Here is a 25,389-nt window from a genome sequence, read left to right as displayed (position 1 = left end):
AAACCATGCCAAACGCTATGCCAACTAAGCCACGGACCGAACCCAAACGAACCTTACGAATTTTTCTATAATGCCTGTTGCAATTACCTCTGGTTTTGGTTTTTAGCGACCTTTTCGCCGTAGCGCCATCTGTGAGAAATCTATTTCTTCACTCAGCAAGTTACCTTTACAGCTACCAGTAACTAGAGACGTCGCTTTAATAATTGTAAATAAGGTTTATCGAGTTCTTAGGTTTTTACGATTGTTACACATAGTTTCATTAATAGTTTCATTCCCTATGTATATAAGGTTATTGAACATCAGGATATTTCACCACAATGATATTTAATTATTTTCGATCTTTGTATTAATAACTATAATAATTATTTATTTTCTCACAACATAATAGGTGAATTATGTAGACTAGTGAGTTTTAATATTAAATAGGCGCCTAACTAATCAACACTACCCAGTACATCCAGACCAGAACCAATAGAAACAAGTTCGTTGAAATTAAATTGGTCCGACTGAGAATCGGATTCGGGACGATTAGGAATAAACTGGCGTGAACAGTTCAAATCGCAATGTGTTACTAACGCTTAATACCCGACTAAAACTCCTTTTATTGGATAAAGGATTCTACAGTGTCAATGGATTTCTTCTGAAACAATTGTAATTTTGTTTTACTTGACATCGTTTTATTAAGACAAGCAGTAGTTATACTATTTTATTGTATATTCATTATTATTGTTTGCGTTAGTGACGATCAAATTATCCCCTTACATTGTATTTTTAATTGTAATATTGTGATATTGATAGTATGAATTAAATTATTGTACTCTATTCTATTCTTTTTAAGAGTTCGTCCAGGGAAGTACTGCCGCCTTACCTATTTCTGCCGCCAAACAGTAATGTGAGCATTACTGCTTGGCGGCAATAATAAAGCTCTGAGTGGCACTGCAACTGTTATAGACAGGCATGTCGTTTATCATCAGGCGCACGACTTGTTCGCCCCATCACTTAGAATCATAAAAAAATCTATTCTATGCCGCCGAAGTCGTTAATTAACATAATTTCTGTAGACTGATAATGCGATCTCCATCTACATAGTTTAGTACCTAGATTAATTATATGTAAAGCTGTATTGTTGTGCTGAGTGTACATGCTATTGTGTAAAGATCATAAGAAAAATTTGTTTCGAAAATACTTGGCGCATGTTCAAAAATACTAGCGAAGTATTCAAAGCACGTATATTTGCATGTTATACGCCGCCATTCGAACATTGAACTTGGGCTGCTACTGGACGGAATGCATGCGCGAAGTCTATATGTGCAACTGACAATAACTCAATCTCTCCTACCATTGACCAATACTCAACAGGACTGCTAATGTTCATACTACATTTTTTTTATAATATCAAGTGATGGGACGAACAAGTCGTGCGCCTGATGGTAAGCTACACGCCTGTCCATAACAGTTGCAGTGCCACTCAGAACTTTAAATCGCAAAGATCTGAGGGGCACAGTGCGCCCGTCACCCTGAGACATGAGTAGACAAGTCCCATGTGCGTGTAGTTTCACCAGTACTCTTACCCCCCATTCACACGGCATTGCACTGCACGTTTTTTTTTGCAATATTCGAGGTGCGTTTGTACGACTGTGTATGCGTTTTTTGCAGGATAAACACCGTGTGAACGGTTCTATATCTAATGTATGCGCCACTGTTTATTCGGTTCGGATTTATACTGCAAAAAAACGTGCAGTACAATGCTTTTAAAATTTCATCGCGGTCACTTCGGTCGCCGAGAGGACGGGTCGCGTTGCCGCGACGCAGCGACCGCTTGCAGACGCACGCGGAGATACGTAGAGCAGTTGTCTAACTGTCATGGCAAAATACGCTCTACGTATTTAGCTTTTACGTTTTAACTTAAAAGCTAGAATACGTAAAGAAGAACACGCGGGCGATGCAGGCTTGAATTTGGTCTGGCGGCCGCGCGGTTGTTATTTAGAGTCAAAGTCAAAGTCAAAGATTATTTATTCCATAGGTAAAATCAATTTACACTTGAAAACGTCACATTTAAGCTACGGCTCGTTCACTACGCTGACCTCCCTGAGAAGAACGAGCAAGAAACTCTAAGGATTGCTCTTTTCAAATAAACTTAAATGCCATGGAATATACTTTGAATCAAATTTGTGTGAATTCTGGAGCCGTGTCGCCTTTCCATACATCTTTATCTAACACGTAGTCTTCAAATTTGTAATATGATTTTTCGATCAAAATATTTTCAATGTAGTTTTTAAACTTAGGAAATGATAAACTTAATATATGCTCCGGAATCGTATTGTAAAAACGTATACAATTCCCCATAAAAGAGTTGTTTACCTTGGTTAAACGAAATCGTGGTACCATGAGTTTGGACTTAGCTCTAAGAGGAATTTAAGGGTCGTATTCTAGAACTCTACTCAATGCTCAAGTCAGGATTTGAGTATGGTTTAAAGCACTCGAAATCATACTCAAGTCCCTGCCATTAGGGTCGTATTTCCAGTGCTTGAAATCATACTCAGATCCTGACTTGAGCATTGAGTAAAGTTCTAGAATACGACCCTAAATGTTGTTGCCTAGTAAATACTATTCTGATTCGCCATTAATGTACATAATGCCTCGTGTAACTGGGCGCTAACCCTTCAAAACCGGAACACAGTAATGCTGACATTAGTACTTGGCGGCAGAAATAGGTAAGGCTAGTACTGCCACCCTACCCCCGGACAAAATCTTTCATAAGGAGCACCAATGCTACTAAAAACACTGCTACATATTGTAAATCTCAGTACAGCGTACTAAAAAATCCGACCTCAAAAGTTCATGGCATTACTACATCTGTTTGCCAAGTTTTATTGAAATCGGTTACCGGAAAGTACGCCAAGCCGGATTCATCCCCTAGTTTGCCACCCTTACAGGTGGAATATTTTCCTCAAACTTAAATGGGACCACTATCGAGGACCCCACTTCCAACAAAAATCGTATCATCAAAATCGGTTCACAAAATTTTACCGGAGTTATCGCGTAGCATACACAGAAAAAAACACAGTCGAACTGAGAACCTCCTCCTTTTTTTGAAGTCAGTTAAAAAGGTCAACATTCGAAGTTATACCTAAATGGCGCAAATAAATAGTCTGGAAGTAGTTTATATTGTGTAAATGGCCGTGGATACAAATTAATTCCTCTTTATCATGAAATATTAAGGGCGTGTTGCCATTACGTCGTGACAACAGATAGTCGTGCAGTTTAAACTGTCGTAACTTGTATATTTAAACGAAGCTGTTCACAAATATATATAGTAAAACACGACTAATTGTCGTTCACGACTTTTTTGACGTTACGACGAATGACTGTCGTGATAATGGGAAGAGCTAGAACGATAGTCGCCTGACGTAAACAAAACGTCACGATAAAAATGTGTCGACAGATAATCATAGCTTCTAACGATTCTGTCGTGCAAACGACAAGGCGGCTGCCGTGAACCGATATAGTGTCGTCACGGTCTAGTGTCAACAGCTAGATACGACAGTCGTTCAACGATAAATTAAACATCCACGACACAGTCACGACAGTAGTCGTGATATGGGAACAGGTTACACACGACAGTCCTCCAACAACAAATAAAATGTTAAGACGTAATGGGAAAGCGCGCTAAGTAGTGTGTTTTTTTTTCTTTGTAATATTCAAATACTGATCTCGAGTTTTAGCTCATCGAAGTGATGTCCCGAACTCAAATTTGGTCAACGTGGGTTCAACTATGACCCCAAACTTTTTACGAAGAGGAGACATGTGCCCAACAGAACGTATATGGGTTGATGCAGTTGTTACAGCAGCAGCAAATTGTGTATTGTTTAAGTCAAGAAACGCGCTCTCGAAACGCGAACTCGTTACTTTTTATGGTCATTAAAGTGTTCAGTCAATTTTTTCAACATGATAAAATCATCTTTTAACATGCAGTTTCGTTTTTGACGTCTACTGCTGAACAAATACCCAAAGCAGATGGATTTATAATTTATAAAAGGAAGCAAATAATTGAATTAGTCAAATTTAACTGTTCAGAGGCAACATAAATAATTACTACGGCGATTTCTCTTAATATGGATAAAAATTTTTGGTCCATTAGTTCAATTTCACACTGTATTAAGTTTATGTGTTAATGTTATTTCCTTTTTACATACCTGAAAGCGTCCTTGCATTCGGGTCTGACGTATTTGGCCTCCTTCTCGGTGTGCATGTGCACGACCTTGATATCTTTCATAGAGCCAGTCATGCCTACGTCTGTCATGGCGTCCAGGAGAGGAGCGGGCGTGGCGGCGGCACCTTGCGCGAATACAGTTAGACCTGATGACAAATAATACAAATATTTAAATTAAAATTTTAAAAAACCCGATACAAAACAGTGTACTCCAAAAAATGACAATAAAGTCACTATCTGTAAGAAAGATGTCGAGATCAATTACTGAACCCAAACACGGTAGGTCTACTGTAAGTATAGGAAATGAAACTACATATTTGTTTCGGATGTAAATCGCGTATATTTGTTTTTTCAAACAAACTAACGTTCCGAGCCCTTTACAGGTCCCATTTTTTTTGACAAGTCGTGCGCCTGGTGGTAAGCGACACGCCGACCTATAACAGTTGCAGTGCCACTCACAGCTTTAAATCGCTAAAATCTTATGGGCATTTCCGCTGCGCCCGTCACCCTGAGACATAGTTGACAAGTCCCATAAGCTTGTAATTTCGTATTGAGATACCCTCCTTCCAACAAAAAAAAGAATCATCAAAATCGGATCACAAATGCCGTAAATGTAGTAATCAAGTAACATGCACACAAAAAAACAGTCGAATCGAGTTACTCCTCCTTTTCTTGAAGTCGGTGAAAACTAGCCTCAAATACAAAGCCCGATATAAAAAACTAAAAAGCCTCAAATAAAAAAGACTAAAACCCGAAATAAAAAACTCAGTCAAAGTTTAAGCCATACAATCCCAATTTTTTAAACGCAAATATTAACGCTATATATATGACATAAGGTAAAGAACCAATTCAACATCTAATAAACAAGTGAATATAGTCCATTTGTTTAGGTACTTAACTAAATGTAAACAATCTTAATGCATCTTTTTATTGAAACATATACTTTACAAATCAATAGGTATAAAAATAGGCACACAATTTCATATGAAGCGAAGTATTTGTATTTGAAGTTAGTAAACATCATTTTATAAATGTAATTTCATTAAACAGACATCATATTTAGTTAAGTACCTAAAGAAATGGACTATAGAAGCAAACGCGTATCAATTTAATACCATAATGAGTTGTATTTAGCTCAAGTACAACAGCAAACAAGTTATTTATTCACCTGTTTTCCTTACAGTTAATGCAAAAATTTGTTATTCTGCTTTGATACGGGACCCGTCATGCATATATTAATAAATTTATCTGGAGATCTAATCCTAAGCGTGAAAGTGATATGGAATGGGGAGTAAAAACTGGAAATCAGAAATTGAGAATAATATATACATTAGCTGTTTTTAAGGGTGCGTTCCCATTATTTCGCACCCTTAACATTTCATGATAAAGAGGAATTAATTTATATCCCCGGCCAATTACATAATATAAACTACTTCCAGACTATTGCTCTGCACCATTTCGGTATAAGATGGAATTTTGACATTTTTAACCGACTTCAAAAACGGAGGAGGTTCTCAGGTCGACTGTATTTTTTTTAATACAATTATGCTAAGAATTACGTTAGTTATGACAAGGAGGGCAGAGTCGCAGTGTATTACTTATTATGACCATGATTCATTGTTCAATAATAACACCACTACAAGAGTGAGGTAGGTAGTTTGAAACATATATCCGTGTCCTTTTTCAATAATAATGTCACATTTCGAGTTCTTAGGTTTTCGCGATTGTTACACATAGGAAATGAAACTATTTTTCCGGATTTAAATCGCGTATATTATAGGTCTTGATAGATGCACGCCTGAGGACTCTTCTGATCTTGTCTGTAACACCTCTCACGTAAGGTAAGGTTTTTCTCCGTACCACCAGTTTGGGATCCAGTATTTCCTCTAATGAAAAATCCCAAACAGACATAAGACTGCAGTACTAATTAATATGTTTTAGTTTATTCTAATTTCTATTAATAATTAATAATAAATTAAACCTAATAAAAATTCATTCAATAAAATAATTTGTAAAACTTAATGTAGCGTAAATTGGAATGTTTTCTTTGTAAAATTAAAAATAAGGTATTTAATTAATAACTATTGTAACTATAGTGAAAAAATAGGGTGGTTTGCATTAATATTAGACATAACTGGTTGAAGACTGTACCACCTCAGTCAACCGTGACCATGGGACCTGTAAAGGGCCCGAAACGTCGGTTTGTTTGAAAAAACAAATATACGCGATTTAAATCCGGAAAAATAGTTTCATTTCCTAATGTCACATTTCTTTTTGTAAACATGACATATTGTAACAATCAAAATAAAAATTCACAACGATAAAATGTTATGAAAATATGGATTAATTTCTTCAATTATTTACCTTCAACTGTGGACTTATTTATCTCTCATCCATAAATACGTAGCATATAAATTGCATGTTATAACAACCTTTAGAATGTTAATTGTATTTCCTGCTGGTAATAAGATTTATAATGAAAAAAATAAGTATGCCAAATTATAAGATGTCTCCGATTTACGAATTTACGAAGAAAATTTACGAAGGTTAGTAAGGCGTCAGATATTGAGGCGCTCCAATGTGATATTGATGCCGTGGCCGAGTGGAGTCGGATTAATCGATTACCACTTAACGTAAATAAGTGTCAGGTGATCACCTTTACGCGTAAACGATCTCCTCTGCTTAGTAGATATAGTTTATATGACGCTCCTCTGGATAGAGTTAATAAAATTCGCGACCTTGGTCTAATATTGGATGACAGACTGGATTTTCATGATCATGTGACCGACATGTGCAAAAAAGCTAGCAAAACTCTAGGTTTCATTATGAGAACTGCTTCACAATTCCAGAACAGTGGAGTAGCAAAAATTTTATATAATGCGTACGTTCGCAGTAAACTTGAGTACGGCGCTATCATTTGGGATCCACACCAAAATAAATATAACCTCGTAGTGGAAAGACTACAACGTAAATTCGCTCGATGGCTATACAAGAGAACTTATGGGTATTATCCGTCTCTCTACCCCTCCTTGTTTATAACAGCCATGGTAGACTTGGAAACGCTTGAATTTAGGCGAAAATGGATGCTCGTAGTACATTATCTGTCAATCGTGCGCAGTAAAATTGACTGTCCTGATATCCTGGAGAAATTCGGCATTCAGGTGCCCAGTCGCATCAGTTGGGATGAGACTGGGATAGTGCCTCCGCGCAGACGGCCGCGCTTGCTGCAAAGGCCGTTTGTACGTACAATTCGCGCTGCGCACGCTCCCTCCGTGCGGGCGCTCACGCTCATCGGCGATATGCTTGCTGACCGCTATGACATAGATCTATTTGCCGATTCCTTTGGACAACTTCTTATGAAGGCAAACATATTTTTAAATGACTATTTTTTACTTATAGAACATTAGTTATTCAGTAGGTTAAAATTATGACATTTTAAAATTGTATTATAGTATTTTTAATTCATGTTGATTCTATTTGATTATTTTAATTTTAATTTTTTATTTTTTTTTATTATCAATGTAACCTAAGCTAGTGGGTGTATTGGATAAGCTCTGTAAGCCCACTCGCCATACTGAATAAATGAATAAATGAATAAATGAATAAATGATTAGTTGCAAATGCATTCGTAACGAGTGTTCCGAAACTACACAAATCTAGAAAACTCGGACCCACTTTGGATGTCGCTTGTACAGTAAGTCCCATTCGAATCCGAAACAATACGAATTCCTCTGCGTGGAAGCCCGGCGGCGTGGTAACCGTTCTGCCAGGGATGCAGTTATAGCGGTCTGCCTATCTACTGGTAGACAGGGGAGCCTGTAATGTTTGGAATTAAAACAATAATGCACAAAGGCGTTTTTCCGATTGCTATATACAAAAAAGTAAAAGGTGAATATAGAACAACGAAAACGCCACGGAACGAACCAGCGGACCTCACGAATTATTCTATGTGCTTGTTGTCGTGTCTTTGTATTTGGTTCTTCAACGACTTTTTAGCCCTTCTAAATGTTCAGTCTTTGTATTAATAATTATAACAAACTAGTGGAGTAATTTCACATACAAAATTATTAAATACAAATTCAATAAAAATTTAAATATAATGAATAGCGACATCTCGTAACGAAATACGTTCATGGATTTCTCGTAGAAGGCACTACGGCTAAAAAGTCGTAGAAAAACCAAATACAAAGACAAAACAACCAGCACAGAAAAATTCGTGAGGTCCGATAGTTCGTTCTGTGGAGTTGATATAGCGTCTGGCACGATATGCTAGAAGACGTAACTTCACATAAAAAATAATTGAATATCAATTCAATAAAAAATTAAATTATTTGTAACTAGCTGATGCCTGTGACTTAGTCTGCGTAGAATAAGTATAGTTGACGAAATATTAAACTTGTAAGACGAATCGGTGCAAATAATTGCCCATTATTGGAAGGCGGGTGAAATCTAATAAAGGTGGAATATTTTCTTCAAATTTGAATAATAAATAATAATAATAAATAAATAAATAACGCACACACTCAACATAGCCCCGCACTACGGAAACCCTGTGTCGCGGGTGCCATGGACACACACATAGACAACCACAAATTACATCCAAACTCAAGAAGGAGAAATAATTGTAGGCGATACAACTATTTCTCCCGGCCCGGGAATCGAACCTGGGACCTCTGCGTGGCAGTCCAGCATGGTAACCGTTAGGCCACTGAGGCAGTTAAATAGGATAGAATTAAATAGAAATTAAATAGAATAGTTAAATGAATAGGACCACTACTGAGGTATCGCCTTTCCAACAAAAAAGAATCATCGAAATTTCACAAATGTCGAAGTAATCGCGTAAAGTACACAAAAAAAAACAGTCCAATTGAGAAAGTCCTCCTTTTTGTGAAGTCGGTTAAAAACAATAATTTATTTCACATTGTAAACCCTTGCGTTTGTGAATAAATTTTAATATCTTCCTTTTCTTTGCAAGAAAGTAAAATACATGAAATATCACATAAAAAGTCGCATTTTTCAATAAACTCGAAATTCAGATGTTCAGCCAAGTTTGAAACGTCATTAGACAAAAATAGCAAAGTCGTTACTAATGATCTCCTTGACATTGCCCTAGTTCTGCCAGTGAGTGTCAAGGGGTAATGACATGAACATTGCGATATAATTTTTTCTGACTTAATTTCCAAGTGGAGGTAATTAATCAATACAAAACAAGCACATTCAAGTAATATATGTATTATATTTTGTTATTATTTGTGTGTCTCAAACATATGTTATTATTCTCAGTAATCTAAAAAAAAGCGTGGTGAATGATGTAATTTCGGCTGCAACATTCTGAATGAATAAACATCAATCTATAGAGATAAAAATTGAAAGTAATTTACACTTAGTATGGCTCCCACTACCTTACAATGGTGACTTGCCTTCCTATTAATTAAATAAACTTTGTATCATTATATAGAATTATCAACACAATATAACAATCCAAACTAGTTATAATTGCAAAAGCAACTCTGTCTTTTAAGTTTCCACACCTAGATCATTGAACTAATGTTGATGAATTTTAAATTTTTATTGAATTCGAACCGACGTCTTCTAGCTTACCGTGCCAGACGCTATACCAACTAAGCCACGGAACGAACCAGCGCACCTCACGAATTTTTTTCTATGTGCTTGCGTCGCGTCTTTGTATTTGGTTTTTTCAACTACTTTTTAAAATAGTGGCAGCACTATTCTACTAAAGTTATTGCCTTGACACTAGTATCAATATGTTTAAATCTATTTGTGATAATATAATACTGCAGAATGGCTTAATGTCATCTTTTAGGTGGATGGTACCATTATCAATTCTTCATTTAACATCAGGTAATTTGGGGGCAAATGTAAGCCTATCTTACAGAACAAAAAAAAACGACCCCAAAGTACGTGGAATTACATATAATTACCAAGTTTTATTGAAATCGGATACCGGAAAGTGCGCAAACCCGGATTCATCCCCTAGTTCGCCACCATACGGGACTTGACACAAGAGATAATAAAAATCGGTTCTTACTACTCAAAGTTTATTGAGAGAAAAACGCCTTGAATTGGAGAATAGCAAAATCAACCATTAAAATAATTGCTGCTTATAATAAAATTTAGGAGCCATTTATAAACTTGAATCTTCATGCGTGAACAGCCACCCATAGAGGTGGATGATTTTCTTCAAAATTAAATGGGGTCACTATGGAGGTATCCTTTTTCCAACAAAAAAAGAATCATGAAAATCGGTTCACAAATACTGGAGTTATCGCGTAACATACATACAAAAAAAAACATGCAGTCAAACTGAGAACCTCCTCCTTTTTTTGAAGTTGGTTAAAAAGCACCTGAAATTGAGTGTGCTATAATCCATCACTCCAATCCAATGCTTAAAGAAGCTTGTTTTACACTTCAATTCATGAACCTTAAATATAGAATTACTCTGTTTATAAATTGATCTATAGTTTTGTTTACAGCACAGCATTTACGTCTAGTTCCCGCTCAATGCCAAATATTTTATTGTGTAAAATGGGTGTGTTTTTACAGTGTAATATTATTTCTCGTTATGCAATGAAGTGGTTCGATGGCATTCCATAGATATAATTCTGAATATAAAAAACCCGTTTTAGAATCTAATTCTGGGTAATATAGCTAGATATAGTAAAGATCTATTTATTATTATTTATCATCGGAGATTGGAATGGAGGGAGCTATTATCAACTCCATTTGTATTACTCCTTGCAGTTTAGGTAAATACACTGAACCCTGTTAATCATACAAGGAAACATTAGAGGTAGGGGGAGAGAATGCTACAAATAAGCCGTACTGAACAGACAAAAGTGAAAGAATGTGATGGCCCCATTGACTTACAAATAAATGGACGACGGGTCTAATACAAAAACCACGAAAAAAATGTCCCAAGTCAACCGATTTAAACGTAGTGACATGTAAAGGAATATGAAAAAGCTAAAATGTTGAATTTAAATTGTAATTATCATCGCAGTACTGTCTAATTTTGCGTGCTTCGCTGTCAGTCGAACAAACAAAGACTAAAGCGTGAATGACGCTCTGTATACGATTTTTAACGCCCTATAAGTTCGGACACTTTTTAGCGTGGACCCGACGTCCATATAATTGCAAGTCAATGGATGGCCCCACGGAATAACAATAATAATGTGTATAAAATACATGTTTAATAGGTGAAATCATCAAACAGGGTTATGAAGGTTCAGAAAGCTATAACAGCTATAATAGAAAGAAATAACAGAATTGTGGAGAGTGTTTCACTGACAAATGTAATGATAGATTAAATAAGTAAAGACTTAATCTACAGATATAAAGACATATCATGGGCTTACATAGAGAGTTTTTGTACTGTTTTCCTTATTATTGTTGAAGCATGTACATGCATGCAAGTACCGGGGCTATTGTTTATCATACTTTTTTACTTGTACAATATCTCCTGTGACTGTCTGGAAAGTCTCTGTCTTCCCAGACAAGGGACAAACCAGTCGTGTCATGGTAAGCAAACCTCCTATCCATAACACTTTTGGTGCCAATCAGAGCTTTAAATCACATTGTTCTGAGGGGCACTGCCACTGCGCCCGGCACCCTGAGACATAAGTTGACAAGTTCCATGTACCTGATGTGTCAGAACGCAGTAATGCTCACATTACTGCTTGGTGGCAGAAATAAGTAAGTTTGGTAGTACTTCCCTGGACGAACTCTTTCACAAGGACCTCTGCCACTACTAAATTTATTAATTTAATAATAATAACCTAGTGGTAAGCACATAGCTTACCACACAAAATTGACAGACAGTGCACCCACTAAATGTGTATGCCCCTAGGCCACAGTTTAGCGGGGCAAGTGGTCAAAACTTTGTATTACTTTTCTTCACATTAACTTCATCACTAGACTATGTACTTAATTAATCATTGGAGAAGAATGGCATCAGAATGCTCACTAGATTCATAACAGAGCATTGTGGCTTGAACAAACACATATGAAATATTGGGCAGAGAGAGAATAGAGTGTAGATTCTGCCACTCTTGTGCAGCTCCTCACCCAATGCTGCACCCGGATGAGCAAACAAAGTTCATACTGAGAAGACACAAGCTACAGCCAGAGAACATTTAAAAGTGTTGGAGCAAGGAAAGCCTTTTAGTGTTTAAGGCTGTTGGTCTTGACTCCGAAATGCAATTAGTGGTAATCACAATGGATCAGTTGATCGTCACAGTGATGAGGGGCAGCATATAGGCCCTAAATGAAGCCACCCTAATAATAATAATATACTTAATTCATAAAGGTTCTTCTAGTCATATGAGCTGAAGAGTATAGATAAATTTTTGTACAAATAATCTTATCAAACATAAGAAGTTTTAATCTAACTCAAAGGGAGTATACAATCTTGCATCTTGTGAATAAATAAGACCAAAAATAACATTGTCCAAGGCCATGGATATTAAATATTTATAAAAAACAGACCTACACTAACCACATGCCAATATAAACATTATGAGTCCATAAAATAAGGCTTAAGGTTCCTTAAACCTATTCACTGATTAATTTGAACTTCGGACTATATTCCAGTACGTATCGTATATAACGTCATTGCATATCCCTTTTTAACGAGGTAATAGGTAGAATAATCATATGCAACTGATCGTCATTCACAAACAATATAGTAAGTAACAATGCATTTACCGTACCTGATTTTAAACATTTTTCAAAAGCTTCCTTCGCTGTCACAAAATCCGGCTTCCGATCCAACGGCTGTGACAATTCTTGTGTGTACGTAAAATAACTCCTATTGTATTTCCCACTGTATAACGCGGCACTTACTGTTCCAAAATTACGACTGGAAATGTGGGGAATGATTTTACTAATTCCGGACATTTTAAAAGCGTGTTTATTCAGCCTTGTAATGTATAACTACGTTAAATGAGATAATTATGAAGAAATCTCCAATATGGTCACTAACAAATGTAATAATTTTACACAGAAAAATAGCAATAACAAGCGTTCGACGTTAGACGTGTGTTCTACGCCCGCCTGCGATTCGACGCCGGCCACAGACTTAAGAAATTAATTTGTCAAATTGACGTTTCAATGTATTTTTTCTTTTTCTTTGGCTTTTCCCGGTTAGCATTAAAGACACATAAAAAAATACATCGTCTTTATTTTGACCTGTTAAAACGGGAACAAGATCATTGCGGGGAATATAATGTTCGTCTTTCGGTAGGGGCAACAATCGGTGAGTACCATACGTCGATTGGCAAATCCCTAAGTCGCTTTCATGTCGTCATAGTTTGATAAATCAATATTATTGGTCAATCAATCAATATAATACAGAGATCAAACATAAACCTGTAAGTGTGCGAGTGATGTATGTGTCACCAGTTTTGAGTATGAGCAAGATGCATGAATGCGATCGTGTGGCATTACTGCGAGCCGCCCGGTCCGGTGTGACTGTCTATCGTTTAGAGAATAAAAGTAATAAATATACATATATATCAGTGAAATTAGTGGCTTTCGGTAACTCCCAATGCAGACTCAACTTACGTTAGGGTAATGAAGTACAGAACACATTTCTACCAATAGCATAATTACCCTACGAAACCTTTCGGGCCAATTATGTCCAGACATAGTATAACGTAAAAATCACTGAAAGCTTAGGTAAGGTTATGGTAATAATGATAATTCTGATAATTATTACATTTTAATAATGTATATATATGTTGTATATAGTTTATCAAGGACCAATGTCGATGGTATGTTTATCATACAGCGTCATAGTTCTTTTTTTAATTTCAAGGAAGGTAATGTACATCCCACAGCTGGGCACGAATCAGGCCAGGGTTTAGGCCACGTAACAAAAAAGTAAGTTTAGGCCATAATCCGCCGCGCTGACCCAATACAGGTTGGGAACTGCACGAGTTTTCCTCAGAAACCCTCGGGTTGTGAATCTTCTTCGACGTGAAGGTTTCGTCACGATGTTTTCCTTCACCGAAAAGGTCATGGTAAATTTGAAATTGAATTTCGCACACATCGAGTATATAACCAGAAATAGAAACGAAATTTCATTTAATTTGTTTGAAAACTATTCTGCTATATCTTTATGGTGACAACTGCGCTCCGATTGGCAAGCCCGAACTCGAAACAATTGACGGGTGTCGTCAATTGTTTCACTTCAAATCGCCCAGTTTAACTTGAGCTTTGCTCTATTGGACGATAATTGAAAAATTACATAATGTAATATTTAATTACCGATGAAAAGTGATTCTGTTTGTTTTGTAATTAGTTGATGTTGCTGCTTTTCCCACACCATCGAATGGAACTGCCCCCCATAGTTTGAGATATTATCTATATTACAATAAATACAGAATATTTTTGGAATATACGGAGACGTACATACAGGTCGGTTGTTGGTGCTGTATTATTTCAGCTTTCTAATTTGTGATTTCAGTTTTTAGTCAGAGTTCATATTGAAAAGTGATATCAGTAACATTTGACTGATGAGTTACCAGGGATGGATGACCTTTATTTCGTCTCTATTTCTGGTTATATACTCGATGTTCGCACATAAATACTGAAAAAGTGCTTGAGAGGCCGATAGTTGTGATAAAAGCGACTAATTGTACTAAATTGTCTTTGTACTCTCAAGAGTAATTCTATAAGGATTACCTAGCAATGAAAGAGACTCAGTCTTTTAAGGCGTTTTATAACGACTCGACTCCGTTTTACAGGACTCGACTCTAAAATTAAGACTGGGGGTTCGAGTTTTTATTAATAAGACTCAGTCGTTTACTAAAAGACTCAAAAGACTTGAACGACTTAAACGACTCGAGTTGTTTGCAAAGACTTATACCTATTTTATGTCTTATTAAACCCGAAGTTTATAAATAAAAATGACGTACGTGGTAAATAATAACGTTTATTTACTTATAACAAAAATCGTAAAATAAATACCTTGTGGGTAGAAATAAAATCACGCCATACGACTCATGACTCGCGACTCCCGAGGCTATGAGGCGCCAGTCGTTTTAGTCTTTTTGGTCGTTTTAGTCCTATAAGTCTTTTAAGCTTCCTAGGGTTAAAAGACTTCGACTCGAATTAGTCTTCAGTTTTAGTTTTAAGTTCAAGACTTGAGGGTTAAAAGACTAGACTAGTCATGAGGCGTTGAAAATTAGTCGAGGATTTTTAAAAGGCCTGTATAGATAAGTAAAATACAATTGTAAAGATAATATTAAGAAGTGTTTTAGAATGATTTACAGGAATAATACCTTTGATGTAACGATAAAAACTCTACTTGATGTGATAAAGATGTTGTCCATATTTATATCAGTCATATTATAATAAAGGAACAAAGTTGTAGTTTGTTTTAACATGGTGGATAAGAGGATTGCAATTATTGTAGCAGCAGTTTGGTAATTTTTTTTTTAAATGTGCTCAGTGGTCTACAAAGTCAAAATGCGAAATCCGTAGGGTTGCCAAGTAAAATCGATATATTTGGACCAAAAACAACAACAACTCTTGAACGTATAATATATGTATTTCATATTCAGTATAATTCAATATAGTAATGTGATGTTATTGTCAATATTAATAATAATAAAAATCAGTATAATGTTATAAGGTAATGTATTAAGCAATATATAAGTACAAATAAATGTACTTATATATTGCTGTAGTTGCTATGCTCAACACTGTAACATCTAGAATTAGCAATGTATGCGACATGCAATAAAAACAATAAATTTAACAAAGCTCTGGGTATATTTTAAAGTAGGAATGGTATTTTACTCACTAATGATATTATTAAAACTATTAACAGTTAGGCGAGCTTGCCTGTACTAAGTACCTACTTACTTAAATCAACAAATAACAATGATAAACAAGTCCAACCTATGAAATTAACAATCAAAGACATGGAATATACCAGAAAGAGAGGTCATATCAGAGAAATAATCAAAATGTCCTAATCTTCACTTGTCCTTTTCAACGTGCAACCACCAGCATAGCTTTCGATGACGACCGAGCTGGTGAAGGTATCATTTTATTATTTGAAGGGTCCACTGCAACTTGTACTTGGTTTTTCGTCTGATGACATTTCGATTGAGAGAACACCAAACTAACAACCAACCACTTCAATCAAATTTAAGAAAATAAATGAAAAAAGAAATCCGAATTCTTATTCATGTAGAGTACAAATTTGCTCGGGGAGTGGTAAGTTTTGAACACAAGAGTATTCCCCAAATAAATCGCTTACACGTCGATCGACGTTAGAGCAATATGGAATCTCTGTACAGGATAAAAACAAAAAGGGATGCCAACTTAGATTGTTGGGAATCATAAAACTCAATATAATAATTATTTGTTAATTTAAGAATATCTTCGTACAGTGTTTGTAATTATAATATTATAACGAAGTTAGTAAACACGCAAATTTAAATTAATGCTAATTATGAAGAGTCTCCCGTGCCAAGTGCCTGCATAAATGGGCCGTCACTCTCTTCACAACAGTGGCCAGGAAGCTGTTGAAACCGGATAATTTCTGTGTAAACGGGCTGATCTGGGGTCAGGACCTCACTGATAACGTCCCTAACGCTGATTGCACAGGTTACAGTTGTATACCCTAAGGTTCATTAGGGAAGAACATTATAAACAAAACTTATATAGAAATAAATGTACGTGAATGTGAGACCGTGTGCGGGCAAACTTGAGCCACAGGCAAATCCGGGCCGCCTCGGGCCTACGACGACACTCGTGGTGGCGCACACTCGGGCGTGAGTCGCGAGCTCTACCTACTATGGTTTGAGCTACGTTTGTCAAATGTCATGTCTTGTGAAGACAAGTGCATTTCCCGCGACTCGTGATGTCACGGCTCGTGCCGCGCGAGCTCGTTCCAATGCGATGAACGTTGGAAGAGTGCTGCCCGTACCGACGCGGACTCGCCTGTAACTACAAACGTGCGGCGCGCCCGTGAAATCACGGGCCGTGATCTTGTGATGCCATTAGAGCCTTTTAAGTACCTATAGTGCATCTGTAGGCTGCAAGTGTGAAGTGATTTATAGAATGAATGTGAGAGGAAACGTGCTGTGGACCTCGCGTCCACATCCGAACCTGATTATGTCGTTAAAGATGGCCTGGTCAAATACACCAATAATATACGGTCACACGGGCGGGTATAAAAGACTGGTGCGAGTGGAAATAATGAAACAGGTTGTTGTAGCGTGTTGATGTTCAAGGTATCTGCATGGCACCGTGGGTGAATGGTAAAGTGTACGTACATATTTATAATAATATAACGCACACACTCAACATAGCCCCGCACTAGGGAAACCCTGCGTCGCGGGTACCACGGACACTCATAGATAACCACAAATTACACCCAAATTTACGAGAGAAATAAATGTAGGCCATACAAATATTTCTCCCGGCAATGGAACCTGGGACCTCTGCGTGGCAGTCCGGCATGGCAAACATTCGGCCACGGAGGCAGTTATTATGTACATAATAACCAACCTACTGTACCTAAGTAAAAAAGTCGTTTTAAATGCTTGTAAGTTGTTACTCGAACAATTTTTTAAATGGTGTTTGTAATATTTTCTAGGTTGTACTTTATCTAAATTCCAGTGCCAACCTTCACAAGGCACTTAACGTATACGTAGATATGTCAACGCGTGTCATGTCAAAACATCAAACACTAGGAGGTAATATAATGACATAATCCTGTTGAAATATATACGCCGCCGCTGAAGTCGATTTTAGATAGCGTGATCAAAGTGGCAGCAAAATACTATTTCAATGTCAATAATGTCTTACAGAACAGAAGTACCGTCGACACGATAAGAAGAAAATAATTTATATGTATAATATATGGATGAAAACGAATTATTATATATAACATAATTAAATAATCTTTCTTCATTTGGTACTGTAAATGTTTCTAGCATCCTACTCCGCCGTACCGATCATTTGAGAACAGTCCCCCAACACACGTCACTTGCAGAGAAAAACCCGCGTGTCATCAGACCTACTTACTATGAGCGTTACCGCTACTCTCAGACTTGAACCATCTGACGAAACATTTAGGCGCCGGCTGAAAATACTTTTCTTGAAAAAGCCTTTTTACTTTGTAAATGAATTTATGGACCTAAAATTGTAACGATATTGAGCATTTCCTATTTTATTCTAATTTTTACCGCATTGACTTCCTCTTGTATAATTGTTATCAGCTTATGACGATCCTTGATGGAGAGTGATATTTGAAATGTAATTTTATGACAACAATATTATGTAATGAATTGTTAATTTTCTAATTATTGTGTATTTTTCTTACAATTTTCATTTTGGTCTGACGATCTCAATATAATTTCTTATACTTTGACATTTAGTGCAATTTATACTGTAATGTTATATTTGGGAATAATAGTAATAAACTGTAAAGTGTGAAGGTGAAGATCTTACCTAAATTGCACAACTATTTACGAGTGAATACAGCTTGCAAAAACAACGTAAAATGTAAATTTTATACAATTTAAAAACAGCAACTTAAGTTTAAAAAAAAAAGAAATAGTAACACAAACAAAAACAATACATACAAGTGAACAAGGGTCTCGGACAGCATCAAACTACATAGATGGGGGAAAAAAGTAATTAAAGTTTAACATAATACTATATATATTATAACCTGTAACTTCTAAATAAAATGGTCACGAAATAAATTTGCAGACTTTTAATTACTCATAACAATCATTACGAGTAATGTCGGTAAAAACATGTCACGATTTTCATCCAGAAGGCTAAAAGTATTAAGTATTTGGTATTCGTGATGTACCTACCACTTTACAGAATTAAATTATCAAAATTTTTATTTTTCAGTTTAATATCAACTAATGCCGACGTTTTGACACACAAAAGTCCAATAAGATTCCCTGATGATTTTGAGTTTGGCGCTGCAACAGCGGCCTATCAAATTGAAGGTGCTTGGAATGTAGACGGTAAGCGTTACATACCTATTACTTATACGTGAATTTTTAATCGAACTCGAAATCCTAACATGCTTGCAGGTATGATTTGTCATTATAATTTTTTTGTTAAAAAAACCGACCTCAAAATTAAGCTTATCGGCTTTTTTATTGGAATTACATCTACTTGCCAAATTTTATTGGGATGGGTTAACGGAAAGTGCGCGAAATCGGATCCCCTAGTTTGCTATCTTTAGGGAAATATTTGCTTCAAATTACCAATATCGAGGTCCCAATTTTTCAAACAAAAAAGAGTCACCAAAACCGGTCCATCAGCTTGATTTTGATTGCCTCTCCCGATCGGAAACTGCGTCTTTTCCGAGTCGAGGCGCATAATTGCGATTCACAGCTGGCCGATCGGAAACTTTTGACATTTCTAATCGGAACAATAGTTGTTTTAACTCACAAATTAGAAAGATATATTAGGAATCAGGTTCATCTTCTCACTCAAAAACCCATCTGATTTCGAGACTACCCGATCGGGTCGATTCCGTTTTGAATCAAAATCAGGACGCAGGACTCAGGGTCTGTACTCTCGTTCTCTATCCGGCAGCCGTCCGAAACAATTACACTCGACCATATTCAAAAGAATCATGATGCGAATGAAGCTTAGTCTTTTAATTTGGTCAAGAATTTCTTATTTGACAGTAATGGTTTCGGACGGAGGACGAGACTAGGCCACCGCAATAAAGAAAAATTAAGAAAACCAAAATCAGCCGTCTCATCTTAATGATATTAAAGACTTCTTCACGCATTTGACAAGAGAAGTCTTGCTCATAATAAAGCCCAGTAATTGAAGTACTTTGTTCTTAAATGTATTGTTCACGAAACGTCAAGGTAGAGTCAAGAGGTCCTACTGTTTTCCTATCTAGTGATTGTTCTTTATTTTTTGTTTACTATTAGGCAAAGGTCGGTCTATATGGGATCATTTTGTTCATACTAAGCCTGAATCAATAACTGATGGAACCAATGCCGACATCGCCGCCAATTCCTACTACTTCTTTAAAAGAGACGTTGAGATGCTCAAAGAATTGGGAGTCAACAACTACAGATTTTCAATATCATGGACGAGGATTATGCCTTTTGGCCGGCCAGATTATATAAATCCTCTAGGAATAGAATATTATAATAATCTTATTGATGAATTGTTAGCGAACGATATTGCACCCTTTGTAACAATATATCACTGGGATTTGCCGCAAAGTCTCCAGGAACGAGGAGGATGGCTAAATGAAGAAATTGTGGATTGGTTCGGAGATTACGCTAGAGTCCTGTACGAGAACTTTGGAGATAGAGTTAAGCATTGGTTGACTCTCAATGAACCTTATATCCACTGTTACTATAGTTATGGTGTTGGTTACCACCCACCTTTGCTTTATTCTCCTGGAGAAGGCTATTATGAATGTGGGAGACACTATTTGTTAGCAAATGCGCGAGCCTATCACATTTATGACGATGAATTTAGAGCGTCTCAAGGTGGCCTGGTTGGCTTTGTTATTAGTATGGAATGGGGAATGCCAGCTACTGGTTCTGCTGAAGATGTTCAGGCTTCTCGCGATTATGCAGCATTCCACGTAAGTTACGAAGTTTTTTTAAATTCATTATAATAAGCGTTAGCTGTCCTTTTCTATATGCATGTATACATTTAACAGTTTGTACTGGATTAAGAAATGCACTTGTATCTTTAATATAAACTGATTGATTCAAGTGTTGTTGTTTGACCTAATTGATTTCATTACAACTTTGGCATGATTACCAATCAAGTTGATATATAAATTAATGCACTATCTATAAGCTATCTATGAAACTGATAATTGTCTCCATTTACGTCTAATTCATTGTCTTAATTTTTAATGAGACATGTTTGTTACTTTTCAGAACGATCATTTTATGCATCCAATATTTTCTGAGCAAGGGAACTACCCACAAATAATGATAGATAGGGTCGCAGCGGCAAGCGCTCGGCAAGGACTGAACGTTTCCCGATTGCGTCCTTTTTCTTATGAACAAATACAGTATTTGAAAGGATCGGCCGACTTCCTGGGCCTTAACCATTACTTCAGCACATACGTTTACAGAAACTCTTCTTTGGAAGGATCATTCACGGTACCCTCACTTGAAGACGACATAATGGTTGGCAAATTTAAGGATCCCTCTTGGCCACATTTTGGAATGACACGTGTAATTTTTATAATGTTTTATTTAAAAACTAGTTTTTGTATATGTGTTTTAAGTGAGAAGCTCCAATGAATTTTGTTGCACCTTTATTTTTTATGCCCGACTTGTTTTCAATGTTAATTCTTTTGTTCTAAACAACAAATGAAGGGCAATAATGATCAAAGTTACTTGAAGAGAGTTTCAGGAAAGAGCAATTTTTCATTTGGAAGGTATTAATTAAATATAGATATATTGGTAAAAAGACGCACAAATGCTATATGAAATGAAGTCAATGCAGAAATAAATGCGTCCAACGTTAAGTAATCCACTTTAACAAAAAATAATTATAATTATCTTGTTATAATTATTAATACAAAGATCGAACACTCAGAAAAAAATCCTTCGAGCCGGCCGGATTCGAACCGAACGTCTTCTAGCATTTTTTCTGCGTGTTCGATCTTTGTATTAATAATTATAGCAAACTAGTGGAGTAATTTCACAAAAAATAATTGAATATCAATTCAATAAAAATTTAAAATACAGCGAATAGCGACATCTCTCGCCAGGACTGGTAGCTGTAAAGGTACTAACTGGGTGATGAATCTGTCATAGATTTCTCGTAGATGGCGTTACGATTAAAAAGTCGTTGAAAAACCAAATACAAAGACACGACGCAAGCACATAGAAAAAATTCGTGAGGTCCGCTGGTTTGTCCCGTGGCTAATTTGATATAGCGTCTGGCACGGTTTACTAGAAGACGTCGGTTCGAATCCGGCCGGATTGAAGGAATTTTTTCTGAGTGTATTAATAATTATAACAAACCTGTGGAGTAATTTCACAAAAAATAATTGAATATCAATAATTGAATAAAAATTTAATATAATTATCTTATTAACTTGCTAATTTAACCTTATTATTATTTTTCTGATTTAGGCTAAATATCCTCAGCGTTTTCTAAACTAAATGGAGGTGTTATATTAAGATATGTTTTTACGACTTTGTTCATTCTTTCCCTGGTCTCTTCAAGTATTTTGCACCTGGCAATAAATTCATTTTCTTATCGTCGATATGTCGATGCTTCTTTTATATTTCAGGACTATATTATTGACTTTGTTTAGTGTTGCCACCTTTACTGCGTTATCCGTGGCCGTAGACATCTTCCCTAGTGTAGTATTAGGGCACAAAGGGCACAACAGCAAGTGATTCATGGACTGTGTTGGGGCATCTCAGTTACATTGAGTTAGACTAGCATCAGTGAAGTCGATACAAGGACTTCGACATGGGCCACCATATATCATAACCTGGTGGTAGATGCTTCAACCGACTTACGACATGGCAACAAATAAAGCAAATATACCAAAAATGATTAATATAGAAGAACAGATACATTTTGTACATTTAATACATAGTTATGGGAACTAGGGCGTTGTACCAAGTAGGTTGTACGTTGCCCCTTACAATAACTATGATTAGTCGTTAAGGCGGGGCTCCGTCACTCGTTCAAGGTTATGCGATAAGTGCCTACAGCTGAATGCGTCGACGTCGGCGCAAGCTCTCATATAAATCTTTCATTTATGAGCATTCGGCTTCGCACGGCTGCACACGGTGGGCAACGTTATTTTCACCTCTCTGAGCGCGTGCTTAGGTTACATTTTCATCGTAGTGATCGCCTGGTCTCAGACTCAGTAGGCTATTATAGCGTAGGTTTTTTCGATTTTGTATGAGAGTTATGTATTTGTTACCTAGTAACTATTAAGTAATCTGTCCTTAATCGTAATTAGCTGTCACCTTTCTAGGCACCGAAGGCTTCAACAAGATTTCTATAAATTTATTCTTAACTTTTCAGGAATACGCCCCAGGTCTGTACTATCTTCTCAATTTCTTAAAGGAGAAGTACAACAATCCTCTAATTTATATCACCGAGAATGGAGCCTCTACACTCACAGGCCTGGACGATGATAGCCGTGTCAGTTATATTAGGAATTATCTTAGCTCTGTTATAAATGCGGTGAATGAAGGCGTTAATGTGAAGGGGTATTTTATTTGGAGCTTAATGGACAATTTTGAATGGGCTCATGGCTATTCGTACGTATATTTTTAACACTCGTCGCAAAAACAGGGTATTTGAAACCTTTGTCTGTGTAACTGCGTCTTTCTGTATGTATGTCTGTGGTATTGTGGCTCCCATATGGGTGAACTGATCTTGAAGCAGTTTTTTATTTGAAGGTTAATTTAATTGTAATACTTCTTAACTATGATTATTTATTAATACAAAGATCGAACACATAGACAAAACTTTTTCGACCCGATGGGACTTGAACCCACGATCATTTTGCACTGTATTACTCTTACCAACTGAGCTACGGGTCAAATTATCGAGTTGTCGAAATAAATACGTAATTCGGTGGATTTGACCCAGGCTGTTTTTTTAATTAGGTTTATACATTGAGCTATAGGTATTGACCTATATTATACTATATTATTAGGGTGTATACGATAATTCAAAACTAAATTTTATGGTTGTATGTAATATTTTTTATAATATGTTATTGTAACAACTAAAATATGTATAATAAGAATTTATTGGTTTTACAAGTATTGTCGTTTACGAGTAATATATAAAAAAAAAAATATTTTTTCTGAATCCCGTGGCCTTGAATTCGGTGGATTTTATGCTACCGAATTCAAAAAACTTCCACCGAAATCGGAAAATACCTGCCATCTAAGCCATATTTTCTTTCAAAAGCAAGAATTTCTATACATTTTTAAGGAAATCAAAACAGAAAAGTAAAATTGGCAAAATCAAGCAGATGAAGGAACGTGCTAGAAAAGCCAAGATAAAAAGCGATCGAATTATATAATTATGAAAGGTATAAAGAAAAAGATAGACAGAGGTATGCGAATAAAAAACTGCAGGATAAATTTTAAAGTTGCATGAATTACCTCGTTATGTATAAAAAGTATTGAAAGATATTAGTCGCACAAGTTCCAAAATATTGATTTCTTTTAGTTTCTCTCGTAGCTAAGTCTCGTAGGTTAAGTTCTAATTTTATTTTTAAGAGATACGAATGCACTTTGTGTTGACCTTGATTTAATAATTAGTCATATTAGTAAATATTTATGTAGATTATTGGATGTTTATATTACCTTTTCCTATTTTACAAAAATTTTTTTAATTTTTGTAAAATTTTTTTTTGCCTCTTGTTAAATTATCCTTAGACTTCGGTGGTAGCTGAATTCGGTCGATTAAATAGGTTATTAACTGTTAAGAATCTAGTTGCGGTAGCGGAATATTTTGTAAGTTAGAGTTCTTTTTCTCTTCTGCTCAATGTTTTCCTGAAATTAAGAAAAAAAATTGGACCACCGAAGCCTTCTTGCAGAAATGCCCATAAAGTGTCTGTCTGCTTCAGTAACGCGTTAGAGTGTCTGTGTAAAGCCCGATAATCCACTGATACCCCGTCGAGACTCAACTGCCATTGTAACTATGAGCAGATTCTAGTAGAATACAAATATTATCATAAGTTTAGACTTATGATAATCTTAGTGGAATTACAATGACCAGTGATTTCAAGAAAATTTTAATTCCGGTACTGGTAGTTGATGTGGTTGTCTAGCATATTATTATTATTTTTAATTTTACAGGTTGAGATTCGGAATCTATGAAGTGGACATGAATGATACTAACAGAAAACGTATTCCAAGAAAATCAGCTCTAGTTTACAAAGAAATCATAAGAAGTAGAGTCATTGACGTCAGTTACGAACCAGATCCGTATGCCAAAGAAATAGTGATGCTTAAGGGTGTTGCTACTTTCAGTGCACCTTACTTTGTTACTTTTGCTTTAACAATATTTGTTTGCTTAGTTTGATTAATGATAATTATGAATTCAAAAACCATTACCCACCAAAGTATAAAAACAAACAAAGTACAGAAACGACATAAATGGCTAAATTTATAGAAAAATATGTG

At 36.1% G+C, this 25,389-nt stretch overlaps 2 protein-coding genes across 2 annotated transcripts in view; one reads left to right on the top strand and one right to left on the bottom strand.

Annotated features, from left to right (window-relative positions):
• The window catches only part of LOC113232493 (4-hydroxybutyrate coenzyme A transferase), a 35,096-nt gene extending 21,793 nt beyond the window's left edge, over positions 1 to 13,303 (bottom strand). The window contains exons 1-2 of the mRNA XM_026467240.1: positions 12,943 to 13,303; positions 4,197 to 4,359 (exon numbers count right to left, since the gene is read on the bottom strand). Of these exons, the coding sequence (XP_026323025.1) occupies positions 4,197 to 4,359; positions 12,943 to 13,129 (350 nt within the window). The 5' untranslated portion in view covers positions 13,130 to 13,303. The remainder of the gene's footprint in view (positions 1 to 4,196; positions 4,360 to 12,942) is intronic.
• Positions 13,304 to 15,619: 2,316 nt separating this feature from the next.
• Positions 15,620 to 25,313, top strand: LOC113232588 (myrosinase 1-like). The gene is made up of 6 exons (XM_026467355.1): positions 15,620 to 15,660; positions 19,118 to 19,236; positions 20,167 to 20,837; positions 21,142 to 21,444; positions 23,267 to 23,505; positions 25,063 to 25,313. Exons 1-6 carry the CDS (start codon positions 15,620 to 15,622, stop codon positions 25,286 to 25,288), a joined length of 1,599 nt encoding a protein of 532 aa, XP_026323140.1. The 3' UTR covers positions 25,289 to 25,313.
• Positions 25,314 to 25,389: the final 76 nt, after the last annotated feature.

This window comes from Hyposmocoma kahamanoa, unplaced genomic scaffold (genome assembly GCF_003589595.1).
Source record: "Hyposmocoma kahamanoa isolate Upper Pololo Valley unplaced genomic scaffold, ASM358959v1 76, whole genome shotgun sequence".
NCBI classification, from domain to species: Eukaryota; Metazoa; Arthropoda; class Insecta; order Lepidoptera; family Cosmopterigidae; genus Hyposmocoma; species Hyposmocoma kahamanoa.
This window is presented reverse-complemented; position numbering and strand designations above follow the sequence as displayed.

What these genes read in the sequence shown, in the direction of transcription:
- LOC113232588 (XM_026467355.1), top strand. Translation starts at nt 15,620, where the DNA reads ATGGTGGATAAGAGGATTGCAATTATTGTAGCAGCAGTTTG. An exon ending in ATTATTGTAGCAGCAGTTTG is followed by an intron (nt 15,661 to 19,117) that starts GTAATTTTTTTT and finishes TTTATTTTTCAG; the next exon opens with TTTAATATCAACTAATGCCG. An exon ending in AGGTGCTTGGAATGTAGACG is followed by an intron (nt 19,237 to 20,166) that starts GTAAGCGTTACA and finishes GTTTACTATTAG; the next exon opens with GCAAAGGTCGGTCTATATGG.